The 25,997-nt window shown below is 36.3% G+C and overlaps 2 protein-coding genes across 7 annotated transcripts in view; one reads left to right on the top strand and one right to left on the bottom strand.

The window, feature by feature from the left end:
• The window catches only part of SRP54 (signal recognition particle 54), a 39,963-nt gene extending 15,208 nt beyond the window's left edge, over positions 1 to 24,755 (bottom strand). The window contains exons 1-10 of one of the 3 annotated variants that reach the window (XM_003987538.6): positions 24,555 to 24,755; positions 18,555 to 18,690; positions 13,922 to 14,034; positions 11,027 to 11,118; positions 9,986 to 10,070; positions 8,324 to 8,428; positions 6,152 to 6,218; positions 6,014 to 6,071; positions 1,962 to 2,112; positions 714 to 862 (exon numbers count right to left, since the gene is read on the bottom strand). In XM_003987538.6, coding sequence (XP_003987587.1) covers positions 714 to 862; positions 1,962 to 2,112; positions 6,014 to 6,071; positions 6,152 to 6,218; positions 8,324 to 8,428; positions 9,986 to 10,070; positions 11,027 to 11,118; positions 13,922 to 14,034; positions 18,555 to 18,585 — 851 coding nt within the window. In that variant the 5' untranslated portion in view covers positions 18,586 to 18,690; positions 24,555 to 24,755. Of the gene's footprint in view, positions 1 to 713; positions 863 to 1,961; positions 2,113 to 6,013; positions 6,072 to 6,151; positions 6,219 to 8,323; positions 8,429 to 9,985; positions 10,071 to 11,026; positions 11,119 to 13,921; positions 14,035 to 16,384; positions 16,595 to 18,554; positions 18,691 to 24,554 lie in introns of those variants that run through there. The other 2 variants (XM_003987537.6, XM_006932802.5) reach the window with 2 other exon arrangements.
• Positions 24,756 to 24,853: 98 nt separating this feature from the next.
• The window catches only part of LOC101083598, a 51,849-nt gene continuing 50,705 nt past the window's right edge, over positions 24,854 to 25,997 (top strand). The window contains exon 1 of one of the 4 annotated variants that reach the window (XM_019832926.3): positions 24,854 to 25,085. In XM_019832926.3, the coding sequence (XP_019688485.1) occupies positions 25,067 to 25,085 (19 nt within the window). In that variant the 5' untranslated portion in view covers positions 24,854 to 25,066. The other 3 variants (XM_019832923.3, XM_003987585.6, XM_045059792.1) reach the window with 3 other exon arrangements.

Here is a 25,997-nt window from a genome sequence, read left to right as displayed (position 1 = left end):
TCACCTATTAAAACGGAACTATACCAGAAAGACTCCAAAATTCTGTTTCAATTTAAACTTCTTTTATAGACCATATTAAGTCCACTATTGGAATATATTTTTATTTTATTTTTAATTATTTAAATTTGAGTTTATTAAATAAATAATTTAAATTAAATAATTTAAATAATTTATTAAATAAAATTATTTAAATATATTTTATTTTCTTAAATGTTTATTTATTTACTTTGGAGGCAGGGAGGGGCAGAGAGAAGGAGAGAGAGAATCCCATGTAGGCTTTGTACTGTCAGCACAGAGCCTGACACGGTGCTCAGTCCCATGAACTGCGAGATCATGTCCCAAGCCAAAATCAAGAGTCGGGTGCTTAATTGACCGAGCTGTCCAGGGGCCCCTTGAATATATTTAAAAAAAAATTTTTTTAGCGTTTATTCATTTTTTGATAGAGCATGAGTGGGGGAGGGGCAGACAGAGAGGGAGACAGAATCTGAAGCAAGCTCCAGGCTCTCAACTGACAGCACAGAGCCCGATGCAGGGCTTGAACTCCCGGACTGTGAGATCATGACCTGAGCCAAAGTTGGAAGCTCAACCGACTAAGCCACCCTGGTGCCCTGCCTTGAATATATTTTTAATGATCAAAAAGAAACCCATAAATACACTCATACACACACACACACAAGCCCAAGACTTAGGACAACAGCATCAATGATACTTACGCACTGAGTGCACCACCTCCTTTTGCATGCCCATCAAGTTTTGTCACTATGACCGAGGCTACATCTACTTTATCTTTAAAAGCCTTTGCCTGGGCTTCACAAGCCTGCCCAATGGAGGCATCCATCACATAAACAATGTTATCAGGTTGCTAGAAAATTTAAATGAAAACAATACGTATTTTTCCTGCTCTTAAGCAAATTTCATCATTAGAAGCTATAGAAAAATATTTATTATAAATAATTATTCATTCAATCAGTAAATATTTACTGAGGGAATACTACGTATTAGGCACCATTTAGGTCCTGAGACAAAAAGATGAATATGTAAATCCTAGTCCTTATAAGACTTGCATTCTAGTCAGAGAAGACAGATAATAAATGGGCAAGTAAACTTTAAGATGTACGATAATTAAAACGAGATAGAGAATATGAGTTTTGAGATGTGGGAGGCTTCTTTAGGTGGGGCAGCCAGGGGAGGTCTCTCTGGAGGTAGTAACATTTTAGCTAAAGTGTGACCTGAATAAAGAGGAAAAAAGTTATGCAAAGATCTGGAGGAATCACATTCTAAGCAAAGGGAATAGCAAAAGTAAATCAGAGGAAAAAACATATAAGAGTATGCACTAAAACCAATATTAATAAAACAGAGGTGAGGCTCTTTCCCTAAGCTCTGCTCAACTAGGTCAAAATAATGGCATGCCTAAAGAAAACCTCACTAGCATTAACCATTAACTAAAGAATTACTGCCAACTCTTCAATGGCAAAACATGGGTTCATGGGCAAAATATGTGCTACAGATTATTTACAAACCGCCTCTTCTCCCCAGATTATTTCCATCATAATTTTAAAGAGACACTAAATGATGATTAACATTTTTAAGTGCTTCTTTTTGAAAATCTTTCAAAATCCATCTCAGGTAAATGTCCCAATTTAAATAATTTACAGAAAGGAAATTCAACAGATATTAAAAGTTAATTCTAAACTTTTGTTTCTTATTTTTTCTTATATATACTAATAAGATAAGTAAGAAAGGAAATTTTTGATACTTACTTATGAAAATTTCATACCTAGTTAGAGAAAATTAAGTCCTTACCATACAGATATACGTACCCAGAATAGAAATAAATTACTTGGAATCTATCATACAGGCAAAAAATAACTTATAAATTTACATGGATCATAAATTCAGTCAGGTTTTGCAATTAAGTTAACCAAAGTCCTTACAATGTTATTAAATTGAAAGCTACTTACTATAGCATTAGCGACTTGAAGCATTTCTTCAAACAAAGAGTCTTCCTGTTTATGGCGGCCACTTGTATCAACAATAATAATTTCAAAATTTTCATTTTTGAATTTGTCCACTCCTTCAGAGGCAATGATAACAGGATCCATTTCTGTATAGCTATTTAACAAGGACAAATGATTTAACAACAACCACAAGAGCAAAACTTATGAATACTAATAATTTGGAAACTGTTTCTACACCTTTAATGCATTCTGAAAAAGTCATAATGATCACAACTGCAATTTAGAATAACAATATCTAATAAATATTAAAAATAGCAAACAAAAGAAAAATAAAAATAGCAAACCACTTCTAGAGTATCATCAAGCAATATCCAGTTTTCCAATCACAAAATTCTATGTGATTCTGCCACATGTCTTCTCTGAATGTGTTTTCCTCAGATACTTTTTATATTTTCTTAAATAAATGACTGAGTTAGTGTTTCACACGTTTTCCCATTTAACACCCTTTCTTAAGCATTTTATAAAACCATTATTCTTGTAAAACATGACTTTTAGGCTATATAGCATTCCATCATATGGCTATGCAATCATTTCTTGAATAAATGCCCTATTGTTGGTCATCTGAGGTTTTTTCAATTTCTTGGTATTAAAACCATAGTCAATATGAAGAGTTCATAATGTTGTTTCTTTGAAATTGTGATGACATATTCTTACAGCTTGAATTTGTATCAAATGATATGATAATTTAGGCTTTTTGTTTCTTCTTTGTTGATTTGGATGGAAGTTCTCTGTGCCTCTTGGATGTGGATGTCTGTTTCCTTCCCCAGATTAGGGAAGTTTTCAGCTATTACTTCCTCAAATAAATTTCCTGGCCCCTTTTCTCTCTCTTCTTCTGGTACTCCTGAATGTTATTACATTTGATGGTAGGCTTTTGGCTCCTAAGAGGAAAATGTCTTCCATAAAATTTTAATTTCATTCCTATTTCACTACATTTTCACAATTCTCAAAACTCTTTTCAACTTGAAAATCAAGAAATGAAATCCCAGGGCTCCTGGGTGGCTCAATCAATTAAATGTCTGACTTTGGCTTAGGCTGTGATCTCACAGTTCATGAGTTCAAGCCCAGCGTTGGGCTCTCTGCTGCCAGCACAAAGCCCACTTCAGATCCTCCATCTCCCTCTATCCCTCTCTCTCTCTCTCTCTCTCTCTCCATCTCAAAAATAAATAAACATTTAAATTAAAGAAAAAAAAAAAAGAAATGAAATCCCATTTTAATTTGCACTGTTTTCAGTAGCGGCAACTTCTTATACAGATCAATACTGTCAGATGAAAGGACATATGTTAAAAAAAGTTTTCCCCCTAAATTAACAATAAAAATCAGGTATGAAGGCATTTGATAAAAATATGTGTGAGATTTAAATGAAGAAAATTACTATATTTAAGGACATAAGTTTTTAAAGCAAAAATGACATAGTAGGTTTCTAAGCTAACTATACAAATACAGTAAAGATGTCAACTCTTCACTAAGTTGATTAATTGGTTTCAATGTACTTCCAATCAAAATCTTAAGAGAGATTTTTCTTTTTGGAACTTAATAAGGAATTTCAAAATTTAATCTAGGAAAATAAGCAGGTGAGACTAGGCAAGAGAATGTTGAAAAAAATGTCATAAAAAAGAATTACATTAAATAGTATATTATCTATTCCAGAATTATTAAGATCCCATTTTTTTTGTAAATGTGTTAACGAAGTATAATATATATATAGAAAAGCTGCACAAATTATAAACTCAGTGAATTTTCACAAAGCAAACACACCCAGATCAAAAAACAATAACCAGCACCACACTCCCTCCTAAGACTAATCACAATCTGGTCATAAGATCTCATTTGTAATTAAAAAAAAGATCCCACTTGTAATCAACTCTACAGTGGTCTACTGATACACAGGAAGATGCACTATTTTAAATGTTCATTTTGATGAGTTTTGACAAATTTACATATAACCACTACCACAACAATCAAGGTACAAAGCACTGTAACACTCCATTTCAATTTCAAATTATCTTTCTGTGTGGTTGTTTGTACTGACATAGAAAAAAAGCACAGGTGGACACACTAAAAACTGGTAACTAGGAAGTGAAACTGTTAGGGCTTTCACTTCTTTAAAAGTTTTATGTGAAATAGTTTTTTTTTTTAACACAGAACAAATGATAAAATAACAAACAGTCCTACATGTACCACCCCCTAAAATAAATGCTAATATGTAAATTTAACAGCAGAGATGCAGTTCAAATTCTTTCTCAGTCTCACTCCCTTCAGTCCTCCCAGAGGAAACAATGATACACTAATACTTTACTCCACACATACATGATGTTTCTTAAGTTTACATGAGCAAAGGAGAGATTATTTAATAAATGGTATTGAGATAACTGTTTAAAAATGCTCTGGCTTTGGGGGTCCGTGGGTAGCTCAGTCAGTTAAGCATCCAACTCTTGATTTTGGCTCAGGTCATGATCTCAAAGTTTGTGAGTTTGAGCCCTGCATCAGGCTCTGTGCTGACCATGTAGAGCCTGCTTGGGATTCTCCTGCATGCACTTTCTCTCCCTCTCTCTGCCTCCTCCCCTGTTCATGCTCACACGTGCTCGTACACCCTCTCTCTCACAAAATAAATAAGTAAGGGCGCCTGGGTGGCTCAGCCATTTAAGCGTCTGACCCCTGATTTCAGCTCAGGTGAAATCTCACGGTTTGTGAGTTTGAGTCCCACGTGCTGACCATGTGGCGCCTACTTGGGATTCTCTTTCTCTCTTCCTTTCTGTCCCTCCCCTCCCTCGCAAAAAAAAAAAAAAAAAGATAAACTTTAAAAGAAAATGGTTTGGCTTTGGCCAATAGTTCAAGTAATTATCAGCTAAATTGTTTACAAATTTTGAACCCTAAAGATAAAATTTTACTATTCCTTGATTTTCTTATCCCTTGATTTTTAAATCTATATTAGAAAGCATTCTTATCCTAAAAAGATAAAATTCCTAACATTATTCTTTAATCTACCTGTAAGACATTATCATAAAAAAACTGAAAGGAGGGGCGTCTGGGTGGCTCAGTCGGTTAAGCGGCCGACTTCAGCTCAGGTCATGATCTCACAGTCTGTGAGTTCGAGCCCTGCGTCGGGCTCTGTGCTGACCGCTCAGAGCCTGGAGCCTGTTTCAGATTCTGTGTCTCCCTCTCTCTCTGACCCTCCCCCATTCATGCTCTGTCTTTCTCTGTTTCAAAAATAAATAAACGTTAAAAAAAAAATTTAATAAAAATAAATAAATAAATAAATAAATAAATAAATAAATAAATAAAACTGAAAGGAAAAAAATTTAAATAAAGAATACATGGAAAGCGAAAGTTCGTTCGCATTTCTGGCCAGCCAAAAAGTAGAAGGCAGTGACTAACAAAATGATATCATTCATTTAATTACTTCAAAGTTTAGCTTCTTTAAACTTTCTTTCTAAGGGTATAATAAACCATTTACATTAATAATGTTAAAAAAATGCTATCCTCTCAAAGTCCTAAAATCAATCTAGACTTGATTTTTTTCATCAATCATTCTAACATGTATAAACTACCTACCTGAACTACTGTATCAAATGAAGGACAGCAATGATCAGAATCTCTGAGTTAATGACAAATTATAAGCTATTTTAAGATGTTCAAACACAACTTTTTAAAATTATGTACTAAAGAAACAGTATGGAATTAACCAGTGTGTATTTAATCGAGGAATGCTTCAGATAGGTCTTAAAAGAAACAACAGGAATAGGGAACCAAGTCAGAAGGCATGCAAGGCAGGATGGTAAATACAGGCAGAATTATGAAGTAAATAATGTCCACTCTGATCTATAAGGCTGGATCAGAAGAGTCATGGTACAATAATAAGGGATAATTTATTAATTATACCCTACTTAGTTCCAGAAAGATTTAAACTTCTAAGTAAATATTAAAAATGTCACAAGATGGCATAAAATAAAAACTTAGAGAAGAGATGAATATCAAAATAAAAACCAGAAACCCACCTTCCATAGAATGGAATTCTTGCTTTGGTAGCATTCTGTTTTAGTTGGTCAAAAGCTCCTATAAAATAAAGAATTAATGAGTTCTCAGACTTGAAAATAAAAATTACAGAGAACGGTTTTCAAATTTCAACACATTACCTGCTCTGAATGTGTCTGCACATATCAAACAGGTCTTCCAACCTTTCCTCTGGTAATAATATGCTAACTGGGAAAATAAGATTTAAAAAATACAGTATCAATAAATACAAATTATTATACACAAAATACTTTTGTTTACTCTTGTTATTTACTTAAGGATTGAAGTAAAACTGCTCATATTCTCCTGAGAGTAGTAGTATTACATTTTTAACAGTTTTAATTTTAATTTCAGTTAGTTACCAGTATAATATTAGTTTCAGGTGTATAATACAGTGATTCAACACTTCCATACAACACCCGGTGCTCATCACAGCAAGCACATTCCTTAATCCCCATCACCTATTTTGCCCATCACCCCACCTACCTCCCCTCTGATAACCATCAGTTTGTTCTCTATAGTTTAAAGAGTCTGTTTCTTTTTTCTTTAAGTTTATTTTTGAGAGAGAGAGAGAGAGAGAGAGAGAGAGCGAGCGTGAGCAGGGGAGGGGCAGAGAGAGAGGGAGAGAGAAAGGTAGAATTCCAAGCAGGCTCCGCACTGTCAGTGCAGAGCCTGACACGGGGCTCAATCTCACAAATCATGAGATCATGACCCAAGCCAAAATCAAGAGTTGGACACTTAAACGACTGAGCCACCCAGGCACCCTAAGAGTCTGTTTCTTTGTCTCTCTTTTCTTTTTCCCCTTGCTCACATTTGTTTTGTTTCTTAAATTCCACACATGAGTGAAATCATATGGTATTTGTCTTTCTCTGACTTATTTCACTTAGCATAATACTCTCTAGCTCCACTCATGTCATTTCATTAATTTTTTTGATGTTTATTTTTGAGAGAGAGAGAAAGACAGAGTGCAAGAGGGACAGAGAGAGAGGGAGACACAGAATCCAAAGCAGGCTCCAGGCTCTGTCAACACAGAGCCTGACGCAGGGCTCGAGCTCAAGAACCTTGAGATCATGACCTGAGCTGAAGTTGGACACTTCGACTAAGCCACCCAGGCACCCCCATCCATATCATTTCAAATGGCAAGATTTCATTCTTTTTTATGGCCGAGTAACATTCCATTATACACACACACACACACATATGTATATATTCCATTCCATAACATTTCATTATATATATTATATTCTATTATATATAATATATATATTATATATTACATATATAATATATATACATATATACACACACCACTATTATTACATTTTTGAACACAGCAAACATTCCATTATATATATATATATATATATACATATATATATTTATATTTATATACACACACCACTATTACTTTTTTTTAAATGTTTATTTCTGAGACAGAGAAAGAGACAGAGCATGAGTGGGGGAGGGGCAGAGAGAGAGGGAGACACAGAATCCGAAGCAGGCTGCAGGCCCTGAGCTGTCAGCACAGAGCCCGACGCAGGGCTCAAACCCACAAACCATGAGATCATGACGTGAGCCGAAGTCAGTCCCTCAACTGACTGAGCCACCCAGGCACTCCTACATTTTTGAACATGGCGAATTTGCTAAAGAGTTTAAATTCTAACTGCCATACAGTAACATTCAAAGGACATAAAATGATCAAGCAATACATTACCATAGTGAAAAATACTAACTACTATTAATGTTAAGTAAAAATAAATAATAATAGAATCCTCTAAGAAATAATCCTTTTTTCTTTTTTTATAGACTATAACATAGTTGAGGCTTGTGAAACAAAATCCGGTAAAAAACTTGAGGCATTTAATTCTGAAGAAACAGGTGGTATAATGAATTAAAAATTAGTAGAAGGATATGCAAAATAAAGGTCTATGATTATGTTGGGGGGGGGGGGACACTGTGAAAAGAGAGCCTGGAACCACAGGAGATAAGCTAAACTTTCCATGTTCTCTTCTCCAAAAATCATATCCTCATGTCCTTAAAGTACAGGAACAGTCTCTTTGGTAAAAGAAACAGGATAGCTATGTAGAAGTCTACGATTCTTATAAAAAGCAATCACAAGGGAGACTCTGGGATTCCTTCTTCTTACCGTACAAAAAGCTATTACAAAAAAATAATAAGATACATCAAATAACACAAAATTGTAAAGCGAGCATTCTAGCCTGGCTTTAACATAAAACTTGATATATATAAACATATATGTTCCATGACTTTTTTTAAAACTAAGTATAATTTACCTTTGAACATGTTGTTGTTTTACCACTCCCTTGCAATCCAACAAACATGATCACATTCTGTTTTCCTTTAGTGGGTGTCCATGCTTTAACTCCAGGGTCTACAAGCTATGTACCAGAAATAAATTAATAAGATTGGGTTAACATATACTTACATTCAAAACCCCTATCACCACAACTTCTAAATTGTAAAAATAATTTAAAGGCACTTTGGTATAAAAGGCAACCATAATCCTACCATTCCCATAAAACTTGACTATTTCCCTATTTTGCCTACAGAGGCAAATTTTCTATTTTAGATTCTAGATAAAAAGCAAACTGGAAATAATGTGAGGAATCCTACAGAGTTTAGAGATCAGACCTGGGTTTGCCACTAACTAGCTGTCTCACTTTTCTCAACTACAAATGAAGAAGCATGACTGGATAAATTCTCTGACCTCATTTACGTCTGAATTTCTTTTTTTATTTATTAGTCTATAAGAAACCAAAGGAATAAATGAAACTACTCACACAATAAATGGAAAAATACTAGAAGACCACTAGCAGACATCTGTTGCTTTAAAAAAAGTTTTTATAGTTCCTTCCTTTTCTCCCCCTACCACTGAACCTATATCTGTTTTTTTTAATGTTTATTTTTGAGAGAGAGAGACAGAGCACAAGCAGGGGAAGGGCAAAGAGAGAGGGAGACACAGAATCCAAAGCAGGCTCCAGGCTCTGAGCTGTCAGCACAGAGTCCAAAACGGGGCTTGAACCCACGGACTGTGAGATCATTACCTGAGCTGAAGTTGAACGTTCAACCAACTGAGCCACCCAAGTGCCCCTATTTTTTCTTTTTTTTTTTTTTTTTTTTGAGAAAGTGAGAGAGAGTGAGAGTGAGAGAGAGACAGACAGAGAGCACAAGAGGAGCAGAAGGAGTAGGGGTCGGGGGGAAAGAGAGAAAAACAGAATCTTAAGCAGACGCCATGCACAGCATGGTGCCCAATGGGGCTCAATCTCCCAACCATGAGACCATGACCTGAGCCAAAATCAAGAGTCAGATGCTTAACTGATTGAGTCACCCAAGTGCCCCAAGACCCATACATATTTTTTAAAGCTCTAAGATTCTCACCATAATTTTCATGACAACGGAAGCAAAATCAGTTCTAAGGTGATACAAAGTAATAGGCTATATTTACCACTTGCAAAATAAAATTTCACCAATTGCTCATAATCTAAGCAAGAGTTGGGATATTTGGTCTTTTCAAAGGGAATTCTGTAAACAATGAACAGTTCAGAAAAGAAGACTTGTCAAGAGTGACTTTCCATACAAAAGTAAGACCAATAAGGTAAAACCTGATGCTAAAGAGGATAAACTCAAGAGAGGCCCTTCCATCCATTAATCTGTAGTGAAGTTTTACTTTTTGTAACCTGGCTTTGGGAATTGTTGCAGGAATAGTACTGGCCTTTCATATCTATACTCAGAACTTTGTATTCAGAAAAGTCAGTAATAAAAATAGGCCCCTTTAGAAAAATTAGTAATCTTTCCATTAATATTTTTAATACAGATGAATATTCTATAAAAATGTAAGTAAGTATTCTGAAATAATATTCTTGTTCGCAGTGCTAATGTATTTTTACCCACTGAGGTCTACAGAGAATCACAGCACAATCCTGATATACTCTTACCTTCACAAGTTCTTTAAATACAGCGTGCTGAATCATTTTTCTTTTGTTAAGACCAGATGCCATCTCTTCAAGATCAATAGCAGACCTTCATGATGATGGTTATTTGTGGGTAGGAGAGAAAAGCCAGTTAAGACGTTCTGAAAAAAAGTTTCTGCTCCAGAGAATGTAAAAATATTCAATCATTCACATTAGTAGCCCTCTGATTAACATGCATATAATTACCACAGATTTATAAGTCTATTCCTAAAAAACTGATCAGGAAATATTAGACGCAAGACTGGTTAGTTTTTCAAGGTTTTTTTTTTTTAAGTCTAAATATTAATTTGTCCTCATATCACCACAAAGTATTAATTTTATTTACTTATTTTTACATATATACTTTATACATCTTTACACCCAGCAAAAAATAGGATTAATTTCTCTAATTCTAAATGTGTGAATGCCAGCAGTTCTACATTCATTACCCAGTCTAACAGTATGAAAAGGAAAGATGGCCTGGACATGACAAGGGCAAGGATTCAAGAAATTAACTGAGGTGCCTGTATTACTCTATGAGCCCTGCCGCAGTCAGTGCCTTTCCCAGTGAACACAGTAACTGAGATGACACACATTACTCCTTCATTCAAATACAGACAGAAAATCAAAAAGGAGAACAAGAAATGAATACAATTCTCCAATAATGAAGGAAGCTCATTAATGTCATCTTAAGCCTGAAAAGGATAAACTGGCACCACTTTTGTATGAAGAATTGTTAAAAGGCTTTTATATTGAAATACTATACTGTATATGATTGAATCCATCCAAATAAAGGAGTACAATGGAAAGAAATCCATAATTAAATGAAAGCCACATGTAGTTTATTCTTTGAAACATCATTACGGAAACATACTATAAATACAGTCTTGCAACATATGAGTTCTATTCTTTTCAAATGCTTAAAGCAGAAACATTTCTTGATATAGCAGACTTTTCTGGTTAGCTCCTCATCTCAGTAAACTAAATTCAGTTTTGCCTGCTTTTTACCTGATTAATTTAACTTACTTTACATTTTCTCTTAGTTGCTTCACTAGTTTAATATTAACATCTGCTTCCAATAATGCTGTACATACTTCTTTTAGCATAGCATTTAATACCTGCAAATAAATAAATACATAAAAATTTAACACAACCCCCCCAAAAAGTTTAACACTCCCCGTGTATCATTTCAATCTTATAAAAACAATGGCTGATTACTCATCATATATTACCATAACTTAATAAAAATAATACTACACTATTATAGGAAAAAAAGTTTTTCAATTAGCCTTAGAAAGAGCATTTTATCAAATGTCTAATCATGTTGTCAAAATAAGACATTCTATTTAGTTTTATTCAACCAAATATTATCACAATTTTATTCCTATATTAACGTAACAGTAGTAAAGACTTTTTCTTTAAGCCAAAGAAAGTTACTACGCAAGAGATGCTGCTATTGAACACCTGTGGCTGATACACAGCACTTTATATTCACTATATCTGCTTAATTGCACTACCATGGAGGAAAATATAAGAACAACAACAAAAAATAACCAAGTCTGACCTAGCAGTCTTACTATTTCCACTCAGAGCAGAGGAACAAAGTTGAAAAGAAAACTATCCTCCATTGATAACTCACTATCAGGGCACCTGGGTGGTTCAGTTGGTTAACCGCCCCACTTGATTTTGGTTCAGGTCATGATCTCATGGTTTGTGAGTTTGAGCCATGCATCAGGCTCTATGCTGGGAGCCTGCTTGGGTTTCTCTCTCTTTCACTCTCTCTCTCTCTGCCCCTCCCCCACCCACACTCTGTCTCTCAAAATAAATAAACATTGAAAAAAAATAAAAAAAAAACTATCATATATTTGCTGAGTTACAAGGCCAGTTAAAAGGTCACAAAGTATAAAGTCTTAAAAAAGGTGAGGCCTTTGTTGCTCATGTAAATAAGTGTTTACACACTAAACTGTAAGCTCCATGAGGGCAGGGATTCTGTAGTCTATTCTGTCACTGCCAAATCCCTGGTGCCAGCAAAAATGTATTCCTTGGGGCACCTGGCTGGCTCAGTCAGTGGACGGTGTGATGCTCAATCTCAGGCTGTGGGTTTGAGCTCCACACTGGGTACAGAGATGACTCAAACATAAAATCTTTAAAAAAAAATGTAGTCCCTCAAATCTTCTTGAATGAATTCCCATCTTCAACTCACTTCGTACATCCTACAGAGGCTTATCAGATCTATCTCTCACTAAAAGGGCCTGATAAAAATGGAACTGATCTTTCATTAGAGGGATTTCTTCTTGTTAATTCCCTAGCAGCACAGTACTAGGAACAGAGAAGTTTGCTAATTCAAGCAGTAGCTTTAACTCTATTTCCCACTAAGCTCTTTTCCCTGGTTTCTTTTTTTCCTCCACTATAAACATAAACAGCATAAAGGTTACACAATAGGGAAAACTGTTTTGAAAGCTGTTGTTTTATTTATTCTGAATTCCAAAGACTAAACAATGGTTTTAATTATTAGAAAAAGCACTGGATGAGGAATTAGAAAAAAGACACTAATCTTGGTTCTTCCAATAAATAAACATGTGAAACTGACTTTCTGTTGCTGTTAACTAAGAGGCTGGACTAGCTAAATTCAAAGATGGTCCCAAAATTATTCAATTCCATTAGCTTATTAAAATATTGATAATAAATTCTGCATTAGAATTTCTTCCCAGTGAGCACTGAGTAATGTACAGAAATACTGAATCACTGTATTATACACTGTATTGAACTAATATAGCACTGTTTGTTAACCACACTGGAATTAAAATTTTTTTTAATTAAAAAAAAAAGAATTTTTTTTTCAAACTTCCAAGTTAGAAAGTACTTTTCATCTATTATTTCATTTGATCCTTAAAACCACCTTATAAGGTAAGTGCTTTTTTCTTATTTTATACATTAAAGAGTCTGAAGTTGACTTGCCCAAATTTCTATCACAAGCTACTAAGTAGGTCACTAAACAAGGTCTTCTAAAACCAAATTCAGTACTCTCCCATTGGTACCACAAAATATAAAGTACACTTGTGGACTCTCATCTTTTTTCAATTGACAAATCATTAAGACACAAGACATGGGGGGAAAAAGAAAGAAATATTTTAAGAATTTTTTTTAATATATATTTTTTTATTTTAGAGAGAAAGGGGGGCAGAAGAGGAGACAGAGAGGGAGGGTGAAAGAGAGAGAGAATCTTCTCTCTATGATCAAAACGACTAACACACTCTGCATGGAGCCAACAGGGGGTCCTGAGACCCTGGGACCATGACCTGAGCTGAAATCAAGAGTTGGATGCTCAAATTTCTGAGCCACCCAGACACCCCCAGAAAGACATATTTTAAACTTAAAACAAGAAAGCCAGGAGGAAGAGTATTTCAGACACCATACAAGGAATCAGCTTACAAAATCTCTAAAACAACTGAGTGAAGATTTCAGAGAAAATGAATCAAAGTAGACAAAATAAAAATACTAGCCTTTAACAAGAATGCTAAGTAGAAGTCAAAGAGAAAAAGGTGAGACACACACACATGCCTAGCCAAGAAAAAAGAAGCAGGACAATGAAGTTTTAGGCCTATGTCAAGAGACAAAGCAAAAGTGTATCTCCAGACCTAAGCCCTTTTTTAAAACATAAAATGTATGTCATTTTTACATGTTAGTGAAGGTTCGGTTTGTTGTTGTTGTTGTTTCTTTTTTTATAATTCTTTATAGCAAGTTAAACAGTAAGATGGTCAACTCAATAAAAGACACTAACTAGTGTCTTCAGTTTTAAGTGTTTACCTACAATGATTAAATCTACAACAGAACAAATATAAACAGAGAGATTACTAATAATTCACCTCCCCAATGCTAGTAATGATGTGCTATCACATGCATTTCACATATTTTACATACCTCTTCATTGATAATGGTGGCATTGCTCAATGAGCGTAATGCTGATGTTATTTTTCTTCCAAGGTCTGCTAGTACCATCTTGAAGGCTTTGGTAGATGTGATTACAAGAAAATCTAGGAAAGAAAAAATTAAATAAAAACATTTGAAAATAATCAATACCGGTTCCCATAACTGGAGACTTCTAAAAAAGAGTATTTAAATTCAAATAAAGTACTTCAGTCTTCAGATACTGTAACCTTGGGGTGCCTGGGTGGCTCAATCAGTCGAGTGTCCGACTTTGACTCAGGTCATGATCTCATGGTTCCTGAGTTCAGGATGCACATAGGGCTTGCTGCTGTCAGTGCAGAGCCCGCCTCGGATCCTCTGTCTCCCTCTCTCTCCGTCCCTGTCCCTCCCCGGCTTGTGTTCTCTCCCTCTCAAAAATAAACAAACATTAAAAAAAATAGATACTGTGGGGCACCTGGGTGGCTCAGTCGGTTAAGCATCCGACTTCGGCTCAGGTCATGATCTCACAGTCTGTGAGTTCGAGCCCCGCATCGGGCTCTGTGCTGACCGCTCAGAGCCTGGAGCCTGTTTCAAATTCTGTCTCTCCCTCTCTCTCTGACCCTCCCCCGTTTATGCTCTGTCTCTCTCTGTCTCAAAAATAAATAAACGTTAAAAAAAAATAAAAAAAAAATAGATACTGTAACCTCAACCTCTATAGCCTCAATCTGCCACTTCAATATAGGCATGCCCAAAAGCTAAACCTACCACTTGATGATGTATACCTAATTGGGATATTTTATACAAATCAGCAAATTTAACCATCAGATAATATGCTTTGAGGAAATGATGGTATGATCTCAAATCTGGAGATACATTTGAACATGGACATTTTGAACATACATTTGAATATGAGAAAGAGAAAGAAAAGGGGATTTCCACCCAGAAATATTGTCTAATTTATCACATAAAAAGACTTTTGTAAACTATTTTGATTCATGCTCTAAGCCAAAAAAAAAAAAAAAAGTTTTAATTAATAGGACACCTAACTTTTCACACACATTATATTAGCTCATCTTACTCTTCTAATAACCAAGGAAAGAGGTATATTACTAATTTTCCCATTTTAAAGCTGTTCTTGATTCCCCAACTCTGAAACAAGATAACCTCAAAGACCCTATCCAGCTCTAAAACGTTACAGTTTTATAAAGTATGCAGATACACCCATTACACTTAAGTCCTATTCAAGGATTTATGGACGGTAAGCAAGCAAGCATGACAGGTGGTCCCTGGCCTCAAGTTGCTTATCCACTAGCTGGTAAAACAAGGCACATGAATGAATGGCAAAATAAATACTAAGAGAAGTCCTCTTGCCTGACTGCCTTTGAACCGGGACATTGGCTTTTTCCTACCTTCAGGCTCAAACGAAACATCAGCTCTTCCTGGGTCTCAAGCCCGCCAGCCTTTTTAGACTGGAACTACACCACTGGCTTAGCTCTCCTAGGTGTCCAGCTTGCCAAGTTGAAGGATTTTGGGGCTTAATTAGCCTCCATGATCACATGAACCATTTATTATTCCTTATAATAAGTCTCTTTTTATATATGTGTGTATATATATAAATGTGTGTATAAATATACACACATATATACACATATATGTAAATACACACACATATCCTATTGTTTTTGTGGAGACCTTTAATAACACCAGTAAAGTAAGAGTTCAAAGTTAGTAATGAAACTTTATGATCAATGGCCAATGATTATTTCTATAAAAATTCTAAGGAAGAAAAAACAGGCTCAAGGAGACAGAACAGGCTGCACAGAGAAGTTTGAATGTGAATTTGAAATATAGGTAGAACATGGGCAGGTGGAAAAGAAGATAAAAAGGAATTTGAAGATGATATGGCATAAGCAGAAATTGAGACATGGAAAAGCCTGGGACATACTTACAACTTACATATACATATGTATGGACTTGTAGATTATTAAATATGCATTATTTAGGAGACAGTAAATTATATATTCTAGTCAGACAGTGGGCTATCTAATTAAAAGGAAATGCAGTTAGTAAAGGGCTCTGAAACCACGTTAAAAAGTATCAATTATCTGGTATAAATAAGTAGTATCAGCAGAAAAGTTCATTTGTTCAAAACAATTTAGTGACTCTTCTGAATTAATCCAATCTAATATAGTCAACCAAGATAATCTACACTAGATCCTACATAGAGAGTATACAGGAGATTACAAATAAGAGAAACAGAAGGACAAAATTGCTGACTCATTCAACATCCAGAAAGCGGAGATGAGGGGAGTCAAAAGAAGCAGGAAAGGAAACGCACTCAAGGACTTATCACTGGCAAAGAGATATTCCAGGTTGAGCTCCAGATTAAACACTACACTTCCACTCACATAAAATTAGGTAATTTAGAACCTAAAAAATTACTAACAATACTTGATGGAATTGAAAACAATTGCTTACCATAACTTGTTTACAATTACATGGTTACTTCACCTAAAAGACCAACTACTTCACAGAAAAGATCCAGCACTTTTTGTTTCTTCTCCCATACTCCTTATACTATTATTGCTTAAGTAAATATTCTTGAGGTAAAAAGTAAGAGCCAGATGTTTCAGTTCATCTCCTTTACCACTGTGTTACCAGGAGAGATATAATCCTAATTATGACACCACAATTTACTTTTTTAGAGATCATGTCATAAACATGTCATCCTCCATTTTAAAAAGCTATACTAGTTAACTAAAATAAACCTATTTCCCATATTGGCCAGATCTTTTTTAAAAAGCTTGTTAAGTTTCCTTTCCTTTTTTAAAAAAAATTTTGAGAGAAAGAGAGCAAGCAGGGAAGGGGGGGCGGGCGGGGGTGGGGAGCGGACAGAGGAACCGAAGCAGGCTCTGTGCTGTCAACAGAAAGCCCAGTGCCAGGCTGGAACTCATGAACTGTGAGATCACAACCTGAGCCAAAGTCAGATGCTCAAACAAATAAGCCACCTAGGCATCTCCGTGAATTTTCTAATACATTTTTCCTTATGTAAGTACTTACTGGCAGCACATTTTCTTACACATTTGACTGATTATAAAAACCTGCATTTCAGTAGAGGAATAATGATACCTAATAGTACCTTTTATTTATATAGTATTTCCTCTGCAATTTCCAAGGATATGTTTGTGAAAACTCCGGTATTAGAATTCTGCTCAAAACCTCAATGCCTTCCTATTTCATGCAGAGATAAAGTCTTCAAAATGGACTGTAAGGCACTCCCAAACACACACACACACACACACACACACACACACACACACACACACACACTCAGTTTTAATCACATGGACCTCCTTGCTGTTGATGCTGCACTATACCACCTCAGGACCTTTGTACTGGCTGGCATGCTCTTCCTCTGGCCCACATGGGTAAGACAGCTCCCTCCCCCATCTCCTTCAGGTGGTTGTCCAGACGCAGTTTCTCAGTGAGGCTTTCCCTAACCACTTGTTTAAAATCACAATCTGCCTTCTCTTTATTTTTCTCATCATTCCACTACCAACTGACATATGATTTACTCACACTGTTTGTGCTCTATATCCCCCAACTGAAATATAAGCTGCATGAGGGCAGGGACTTTTCCCCCTTTTGCTCTCCCTATGAGCTCACTGCTTTATGTATCCTCAGAGTTATGTATTGAAAATGAACTTTACAAATGAAAACATTTAAGACTTTAGGAATAAAGCAAGACTAGGGATCCAAAGTCATGAAAGGCCTTTCAAATATCTCCTTTAAGGCGACTAAAATAAACCAGTGAAGATAAGATGATAAATTAAAAAAAGTCAATGACCTATGTAATTGATATTGTACAATTAATACTCATTTGCCATCACTTATGATAACTTTTTAGAATTTCTCTAAAAAATTTCCAACAAGATTCTTAAAAATGACCTTCAACTTGATCTTATATGCACACTAAAATGCAAAACATCTTTTTTAATGTTACTAGCTAAACCTATATCTCAAATTAGAGTAATTTACAATTCAAGAACACTCCCTCAAAATTCTCTTGTTCAACTAAAAAGATTTACAGAAGTAAAGCAGTGTGTGCTAGAACTTCACAAAAAAGGAATCTCTACTTAGATGAGGCTATTGGAAAGTAAGGGTAAATTACTGTATAGTATTTCATTCAATTTAACATCTATTATCTCATTCCACCCTCACAACAATTTTATGATACAAGCAGGTTAGGGAATGGCTCTTCCCTAGAAGGGAAAAAAAAAAAAAGCAAAATGACTTCCCACAGTCCCTTGGCTACCCAGTCTTAGGCCCTATAGTATGAATGATGCTTTAAAAAATAGGGTTGAATGCCCCTGCTGGCAAACTCCAGGGTCAAATTTTGTTGCTATATTACAACAGAGGAAATCGTCTTTTGAAAGCAAAAATGCACACTCTTCTCCATGGAAGAATAACTGCAATGTCCAGAAAGAACTGATGAGGACCACTGCAATCAGATGTGTGAGGACGGAGCTTCATCTGAGTCACATGTTCTGACAAGAATCTGACTAGGAGTTGGATAGTGAGGTGATGGAAACAGGCTCAAGTCTGGGTGCCCTCATAAGGCAAGCACAAGGCCAAGTATCATACTTACCTGCTGCAGTGTGAAGTACTGGAAAGAGCATGGGCTTTGGAGTCTGACAGACTTGGATTCAAACCCAGCTCTGTTACATACTGGCTGAGTTACTGTGGGCAAGTTACTTAATCTCTCTGAGCCTCACTTTCCTCACCTGCAAAATGGAGATAATACCATTATCAAGATAGTGACCCTGAAGGGGTGTTGTGAGGGTTAAATGAGACAATAAATATAAAACTTCCTTGTTTTCTTGAATGACACCAACTGGCTCTCCCTATATTTTCATCCGAAGTGTAAGTAAACTAGAAATTTTCTTAAAAACCTTACCCTACTAAGTTTCCTATCCCATTACCTAGGAACCACCCCAGGAATCTTTAATGCCAATTATATGTTCCTGTAATTCTATTATTCAACAGAAGCTGGAGTGTCCAAACAGCCACTTTATAGTATTTATAAACAATTATAAATATGCCTGCCAGAACTTTGCCTGATCTGAGATTTTATAAACAGATCTTAATGACTAGAGATTTCAAATCCTATTACAATGAAAATCCCTATAAAAAACTTATTTTTAGCCCTAGTCAGTGACTAACTTATTGGATCAATATTAGACTAAAAAACTAAATAAATATATTATTAGTAGTAAATATCTTTAGAAAATTAACTTCTACATTATATACCTTTCCATAAATTAGTCAATAGCCCAAACCAAAACTTGCTTTCCTGACTATAATACTAAATATATGGATGTATATTTAAATTCTGTATGTCATATGTATTCACATTCTAGGATAACAGAAAAGTAAATTTATTTAACAAAGTGGACTATCTGTATTTTATCTGCTAAAATTATTATATTTGAATAACCAACAATATAATGTTAATTATGACTTTTAAATTTGTGGATATTTTTTCATACTGAATCTTGGTCCTCCAAGGAAATAATTCATAATAGTTTATGTTTTGTGATTACAGGAGGATACGTGTTCACTGTAAAAATTCAAACATTACAGAAATACTAAAGGCAGAAAATGTAATTCCCCTAATCTTACACCCTCTTGTCCCCTGATAACCACCAATAACAATTTAGTATATGTTCCTACAGATTTTATTTTCTATGCATATAAGTGAGGCAAGTTTTCGCAAGAATTATGATTTGGGGTAATGAAAAGGGAAGCAGTAATGAGGGCAATTCTTTTGTAAACATGCTCGCTAATGTTAAAAACATGCTTAAATGCAAAACACAGAATACAAAACTGTATTTATTGTATAATCCATTTTTATCTATAAACAAATATCAAAAAATAACATTAGCCTCCAGGGAAATGCAAATCAAAGGCACACTCAGATACTACTCCACACACAATAGGATGGCTATAGTCAAAAAGACATAACAAGTGTTGTTCCGAATGTGGAGAAATCAGAACCTTCATGTACTGTTGGTGGGGATGTAAAATGGTACAGCCCGTTGAAACAATTTGGGCAATTCCTCAGAATGTTGAACACAGGGTTACTATATATGACCCAGCAATTCCACTCCTAGGTACAAGCCAAGAGAAAGTAAGATACATCCAAATAAAAATTTGTACATAAATGGTCATTGGCAGCATTATTCACTCTAGCCAAAAAGTAGAAAGAACCCAAACATCCCTCAACTGATGAGTGGGTAAAAATAATGTGATATACCCATAAAATGGAATATTTGATAATAAAAAGAAATGAACACAGCAAAGAAAACAATCAACCAAACTAACAGGCAATGTGAGAAGATCTTTGCAAATGACATATCAGATAAAAGGTTAGTTTCCAAAATCTATAAAGAATTTACCAAACTCAACACCCAAAAAACAAATAATCCAGTGAAGGAATGGGCAAAACACATGAATAGACAATTTTCCAAAGAAGACATCCAGATGGCTCACAGACACATGAAAATACTCAACATCGCTCATCATTAGGGAAATAAAAATCAAAACCACAATGAGATACCACTTCATATCTGTCAGAACGGCTAAAATTAACAACTCAGGAAAGAATAGATGTTGGCAAAAATTCAGAGAAAGGGGAACCCTTTTGTACTGTTGGTGGGAATGCAAACTGGTACAGCCACTCTGGAAAACAGGAGGTTGGTTCCTCGAAAAATTAAAAATAGAACTACCCTATGACCTAACAAATGCACTACTAGGTATTTATCCAAAGGATACAAAAATGCTGATTCAAAGGAGCACATGCACCCCAATGTTTATAGCAGTGATATGAACAATAGCCCAAATGTCCTTTGACTGATGAATGAATAAAGAAGATGTGGTGAGTGAGTGAGTGAGTGTGTGTGTGTGTGTGTGTGTGTGTGTGTGTGTGTGTGTGTAACAGAATGCTACTCAGCAATCAAAAAGAACAAAATCTTGCCATTTGCAACAAAGTGGATGGAACTAGAGTATATTATGCGACACGTAATAGAAAGACAGATATCGTATGATTTCAAATATGGAATTTGAGAAATACAACGGATGAACATAGGGGACGGGAAGGAAAAATAAGACAAAAACAGAAAGAGAGACAAACCACAAGAGACTCTTAAATACAGAGAATAGAGGGTTGTTGTAGGGGAAGCAGGTGGGGGGATGGGTTAACGGGTGATGAGCATTATGGAAGGCACTTGGGATGCGCACTGGGTATTACATGTAAGAGATGAATCACTGGGTTCTGCTCCGAAGCCAAGACTACACTCTATGTTAACTAACTTGAATTTAAATAAAAAAAAAAAAAAAAAAAAAGAATTGAAGTACTGATTCATGCTACAACATGGATGAATACTGAAAACATAATCTGCATGAAAGAAACCAGTGACAAAAGATCACATATTCTAGGATTCCATTTATATGAAATGTCCAGAAGTAAATCTACAGAGACAGAAAGTGGATTAATAGTTGGTTAGGGCTCCGAAGTTGGGGGAAAATGAGGAGTGACTATTAATGGGTATGGGGTTTCTTCATGGAGTGACGAAAATGCTCTAAAATTGATTGTGGTGATGACTGCACAACTCTGTCAATACACTAAAAAGCACTGAATTGTATACTTTAGGTGAACTGTAGGATATGTGAATTTTATTTCAATAAAACTGTTAGCAAATAACATTTATCATTTCTGGATGGTGAATTTTTATTTCCTTATTTACATCTTTTTGTAATTTACAAATTTTTGGTATGACTATTATTTTTTAAGTCAAAGGTAAAATTAATTATTTTTCAAAGTTCTCCTTGTGAGAATTACAATGATATTATACTGGGGATTGAGATGAAGTTGCCACATGGATTCATTTAGTTATTCATTCATCAAACACCTAGTATGTATTCCAGGAATTGTCCCAGCATGAGAAAAGCTCTAACTCCAAAATCAATAAATTACATCAATTTAACACAGACAAAACTCCTCCATTAACTTCAGAAGATAAATTATACATCATACCATCACTGACTTACCTGCTTTAATTCTGCAACAAAGGTTATATTCAATTACATCAAAAAGTATCAGGAAATTCTCTCTTCATTAAAATAATCTGTTTCCAAATTTTAAAATTCCTTTTAATTAAAAATAACAACAACACGACACTTTATAGTTTGATAACAGAAAAGGCGTACCAAAAATTCAATTAGCAACAAGAGGTAACAGTTCAAAAACAATGAGAATCATTCCTTTAAGATACTTTTTTGGCTATCAGGTCAATTATAACAAGAATTTTTATGTAAACTTTTACCAAGATTAAAACAAGTCAAAAGAATTCCTTGGAAACAGTTTGTCCTGAAGTTGAACATAGACTGAAAATACGAAAGAGGAGGAATGAGCTATTTCAAGCAATGGGTTATTTCAGCAACGTTTAGCTAACACCTATCAGCTAAAAATTAGATATTCAATCAACCTCTAGGGATAGTAACATCAAAAGGTGTTGGCAGAAGTGGCCTCATCTAAATTCTTCATTAGGAGAGTGAAACAAGGCATCAGATTTTGAAAAACTTCACTGCTACATATTAAGTACAGCCAGGCTTAATAACCATTGCATGAAGCAATATTCTTCAAAGAAAAACAGAGAAAGAAAAATCTGTTCCATAATTTAAAAAGATTAGAGTCAAATAGCAAATACTTTGGAGGGAGAAACTTGAGAGCAAAGAGACTACGTACACTAATCTTATCCCAAATGTCTAACGGAGACGTGGACTTGAACCAGGGAAGCAGAAAGCAAAATGGCTCAAGTCAAGCCCGTAAAACAGAAGCTACAGGACATAATGACCAAATGGCTGTGAAAAGTGAAGGGAAAAAAAAGGCAAAAGTGACTCCAAGGTCTCAAACAGTAACCAGGTGGCCAATGATGCCATTAACCAAAGAATGGAAGGCAAAAGAGAAACTGGTTGGAAAATTAAAGAGTTAATACAGAAAAGGTTCAAGGGGCTGTAAGGTTTTGTAATGTTGTATTTGTAAAGTTTTACTAAAGTTGGATTTTGAGCACATCTACTAAAATATTTTGTAATGTTCTACTAAAGTTGGATACTGTGCACATTCATTTTATTATTCCTTAAAAATTGAACATACAAATATCACAAAATTCAAGTAGAAACAAGGAGTCAAAAACATGTATATATCATACAGTAATAATGAAAAGAATTTAAAAAAAGGAAAGTTGAGGTAGTAAGCTTGGTTTTGGACGTACCAAATTTATAGAAACTAAAAAACTGTATCATTCATGAGGCAGAAGTTACAGGAAAAAAAAAAGAAGTTACAGAAGTTTGGAAATGGTTGGCATACAAGGATAATGCCATGGAAGCCATGGATGTAGATAATTCTCAAGAAGACTGTGAAAGACCATTTGGGTTACAGGGATGGCAAAGAGCGAACAAAAAGTAGTCAACTAAGACTGAGAATAATTAACAGGGATAGAAGCCCTTACTAATTCCTTACCCTCTCCAAAAGCATACAGAAGAAAATCAATTTTTTTAAAGCTACCATTTATATTTATCTTATTAAATTCCAGAGGTGGATCCAGAATTCCCAGTTAGGTGAAATTAGAGGCAAGATCTGTTTGAAGAAGGGCTTGAAGATGCTTTCATTAAATTAGAAAATAATAACTGACCACATGAAAACATCAAGAGAAAGAGTTTTAAGGGAAATAATTCTACCCTTTGGCACCAACACTGCTGTATTCTAGACACTGCCCAGAACAGATCACCTAATCTTTCATCCCCATAATAAGTTATTAGATAGATGAGGAAACTGAGACTGGATTGGACTAGCAACCTGCTCAGGGTCACAAATCCCCCTGAACAATCTCATCTGTGTTCCCATAGCTATCATGGCTCTTTAAACTTTCTCATTACTCATCTTGCTATAATGTATATTTATGTGCCTCTCTCACTGTACTGTTAGCTCCTCAATGGCAGTATTTGTGTCATTCATTTCAATATCCCTATAGATAGGAATAAGTAAATACTGTTGAATTAAGCATATGAATGAACTAGGTGAGAATAGCATCAAGAAAGACAATAGGGGAAAGAGTTTCAAGAAAGTGTCAAATGTACAGAAAGAGCCATCAGTATATCTGAAGTCACCATTGGCATTGAACTGATATCCCGTATTGTTTATTGAACGCCTACTATATGCAGAACAATGTGTCGAGCACAACGGACACGGAAAAATAAAATCTCGTACACGTCAAAAGGTTTTCGGAGAAGTAGCCACATCTAAATTATTGATCAAGAGAGCAAAGCAAAGAGCCAGGCCTGTAATTGCCTACATCTAATTTGGCTCGGGTAAATCTGAAGACAACTTAAAAGGGTCACAGTGCATCCTTTAATAAAACTTCTGACGGGGCACACGAGATGAAAAAGGGCCAGTGCACCTCAATCTCGGTGACGAGAGTCGGTGGCCAGAGAAGCCGACTCCCTCTGGAGTCTCTAGCCCCCAAGCAGGGCTGAGGCTGCCCCTAGCTGCCAGTCCGTGGTCGGGGGCGGGAAAAAGCAAGACACTTACCGCAAAAGGCACCGCTACCGCTGTGGCCCAAAGGGGCCGGGGATTCCTTCGCGAGGCCCCCGCAACGTGGGAGGAAACCAAGAAAAGCAAGGATCAGACAGACAGATGCGATCCCACAGCCCGACTTCCCAAACTATACAAACTAGGACTCCAGCGCCCAGCACCGCGACGCCAACTCCCACCAGCTGGAAGACCGACGATTGCCACCGAACCTTCCGCCCAATGAGGAAACGTCACCACTCGGCGTAGTCCACCCTCTTATGAAAAGGATACACTTCCGCTTCCGGGGCACCTGCCGCGTACTTTCAGTGCTTTCGCTGAAAGGGTTTATTGCGATGTTTCTTTGCTTCGACTGGCTTTGGGACATTCCGTTTCCTATTGCCCAATCACTGCGGCAGCAAAGTGTCAGTACAGGATGTTCTCTAGGGATGCGATCTCAGGAAATAATTCCGGCCTCGAGAAGTCACCTTGAAAAGTGACTGGGCAGTGCACTGCCAGCTGAAAGGAGAATCATGAGAGATGCAATTCAAAGTAGGGTTTCGTCCCAGGCGCACGTGTGAACACCAACAAGGGGCGGGGTTTAGGGATTTCGCAGCCCGGGGAGGCGGGTTCCGCGGTGTCGGATCTGGAGTGGAGACCGCTCTCTGCTTGCGCGTGCGCATTGCGAACCTTCCCCGACGCTGTTTTCTGCTCCAAGATGGAATTCCGCTCCGCGCGGCAAGCAATAATGCAGCTGCTACGTACGGTGGCTCCGGCAGACCTCCCAGCGCTGCTCGAGTGGATGAGAACTACCCGTAAGCGACCAGAGCCTGACGCAAGTGGTTGGGGCAAAGATATACTATAGGTGTTGACCTTGGGGACCTAAGACAGCATGAGGCCGAAAGCCTCCTAGGGGTCGCTGTGCCGGTCTCTGCTCCTCTCTATAGGAGAGGTTGACGGGGGGCACATTTCAAACCTTAGCAGGTTCAGAGTCCAGTTTGGAATTGGGTGCAGGAAGACCTGGCTCTGGGTTGTTTGTGATTGTGCTGCAGACTTCAGACAAGCCACCTAGAGGCTCTTTGTGCCTAATCCTTTTCTGAGGGAAGAGAAGGGGTGGAGGGTTTTGCCCTCCCCACCGCCATTACTCCCACGAATTTGTGACTACCAGTAAGGTTAGTTACTACCTGAAAAAGCACTTTGCAAAAGGTGTTTCAGTCTGTGGGGCAGGAAGCTTTTACCCTACAAGCAAAGTCACCTGTAGCTAGTGCATTTATTTTCTCAGTTGTAAAATGGACCATCAATTTAATAGCAGTTTTCCAGGGTGAGGTAAGGGAGAGATTGGGGGGTGACGACTTTGATTTTAAGCTGTTAATAAAATTAATAATACAAAAAAGCACAACTTAGAATCGAGGGAATGTGGCAATTAGGTCCATTTATTGAAGAATGGTTACTGCTTTGGCAAAG

Source organism: Felis catus, chromosome B3, assembly GCF_018350175.1.
Source record: "Felis catus isolate Fca126 chromosome B3, F.catus_Fca126_mat1.0, whole genome shotgun sequence".
Taxonomy (NCBI): Eukaryota; Metazoa; Chordata; class Mammalia; order Carnivora; family Felidae; genus Felis; species Felis catus.
Note: the sequence above shows the minus strand (reverse complement) of the source record. Positions and strands in the feature narration are given on the sequence as shown.